The sequence below is a fragment of the Etheostoma spectabile genome, chromosome 6, assembly GCF_008692095.1.
Source record: "Etheostoma spectabile isolate EspeVRDwgs_2016 chromosome 6, UIUC_Espe_1.0, whole genome shotgun sequence".
Taxonomy (NCBI): Eukaryota; Metazoa; Chordata; class Actinopteri; order Perciformes; family Percidae; genus Etheostoma; species Etheostoma spectabile.
Window position 1 is genome coordinate 2,356,283 of NC_045738.1, and position 1,608 is coordinate 2,357,890.

The 1,608-nt window shown below is 41.4% G+C and overlaps 1 protein-coding gene across 1 annotated transcript in view; it reads right to left on the reverse strand.

Annotated features, from left to right (window-relative positions):
* Positions 1 to 1,608, reverse strand: part of LOC116691809 (growth factor receptor-bound protein 10) — a gene marked incomplete at its 5' end in the record, with an annotated part of 63,225 nt that overhangs the window by 53,620 nt on the left and 7,997 nt on the right. The window contains 1 exon segment of the mRNA XM_032519723.1: positions 1,102 to 1,198. Within this exon segment, the coding sequence (XP_032375614.1) occupies positions 1,102 to 1,198 (97 nt within the window).

Here is a 1,608-nt window from a genome sequence, read left to right on the forward strand (position 1 = left end):
TTATTTTTTCTCATTTTAATGCTCTTTGATCAACATGGAAAAGCGGATCGGCTTGCTTTGTGCAAATGTTTTTTTATTGAAAACAACATTGGCATATAGCCAACTGTAGTGTTCAATTTCACACGTAACATTCTCACTTGGAGCAGTCATTCACACTTAATGTAATAATCTCTCACACGGTGTAACACTGTCCATCAATAAAAGGGTGAAAACCATAATTTGACGATGGAGGGAGAATTTGCATCAGCTGTGTGCTTGGTGGTATTTCAGACCGGACGTGCTGCGATGATAGCTAAGTTCGACTAAACACACATATATCTTTAGTCTTGTCAATGGAACCATTTAGCAACTTTTTAAAAGTAAACTTTCCATTCCGAATCTTATTGGCGTCCATTTGGTGTCTCATGCTCACCATCCACTCAAAACTTAACGTTATTACTCTTTGGCCGGCTCGCAAGCCCAAACAAGTGTGTGCAGCGTGCCTGTTGTTCTGTTTCCGGTCTAGTTAGATCCGGTGTAGTTTTTCTAACATTACTAGTTGTTGCAACAGCATGTGAAAAGAACTAAAAAGTTTGCTAGGCCAAAAAGAACGTTAATCTCACAATAAAAAAATGTACGCTGTTAAAATGGGTTTGAGTTCACGCCGTTAATAACGTGTTTAACTGACAGCACTAAAATATATATTATCTATTATATAATATCCGCGCGGCCCAGTGGAGGATAATGAGCAGCAAGTAGCTCTAAACACTTTACTGAGACGAGAGACACACACCAAATAAATAGAATAAAGCATATTACAACAAGTCAATGTACAGTCCCCATAGTATGCAGTATCATACCCATAGTAGTGGTACCAGATCCCAAATTAATGAAATAAAGCATATTTTACACCAAGTCAATGTACAGGAAGTCCCCATAGTATGCAATTTCATAAGACAAGTCCCACTATTATGTAAAATCAGATGTCGATGTCAGAGTTTATGCACTTACAACACCAACATAACTCATTATTTGACTGGTTTAAAGTGCAAACATCAGCACAAACACAGAAGCCCAGACACACTCGCACACACACATTTCTATTGGTGGTGGTGGACCAACCTTGATGGTTAGGAGAACTTCGATTGGCTGATTGCTGGAAGCTCGGACCAATGAGGTCAGCTTGTCTGTGATTGGAGGACAGGTCTATATTGTCCTGCTGTGGGAGAGAGAAGCAAGGAAAAACAAAATCAATATTTTGCCACTGGAAACTTTGTTACAGGAGCCAAAACCCACAATGTTTGATGCGTAGAGACAACCCACTAACTGGTACTTTAGTGTGGGTGCACCTCTATTATAGACTGGGTAAACCCCGCCCACTCTGCCGGCAATTTGATTTCTCCCTGCAGCTCGGTCTGGAAACCTGCACGTTTAATACTCCTGCTTCGGTTCACAATTTTGCGGGAACCAATCACAAACTGGCGTATCTAACTGGTGCGCTATCGGTGGGTTTAACGCGATGGCGATAGAGCAGCAACCAAGCAGCTTCTTGTTTACATTCAACATAGCGGCCACCGAACGCCACCGAAGCGCATTGTTGGTCTGATTGGTTGAAGGACTATCCAATTG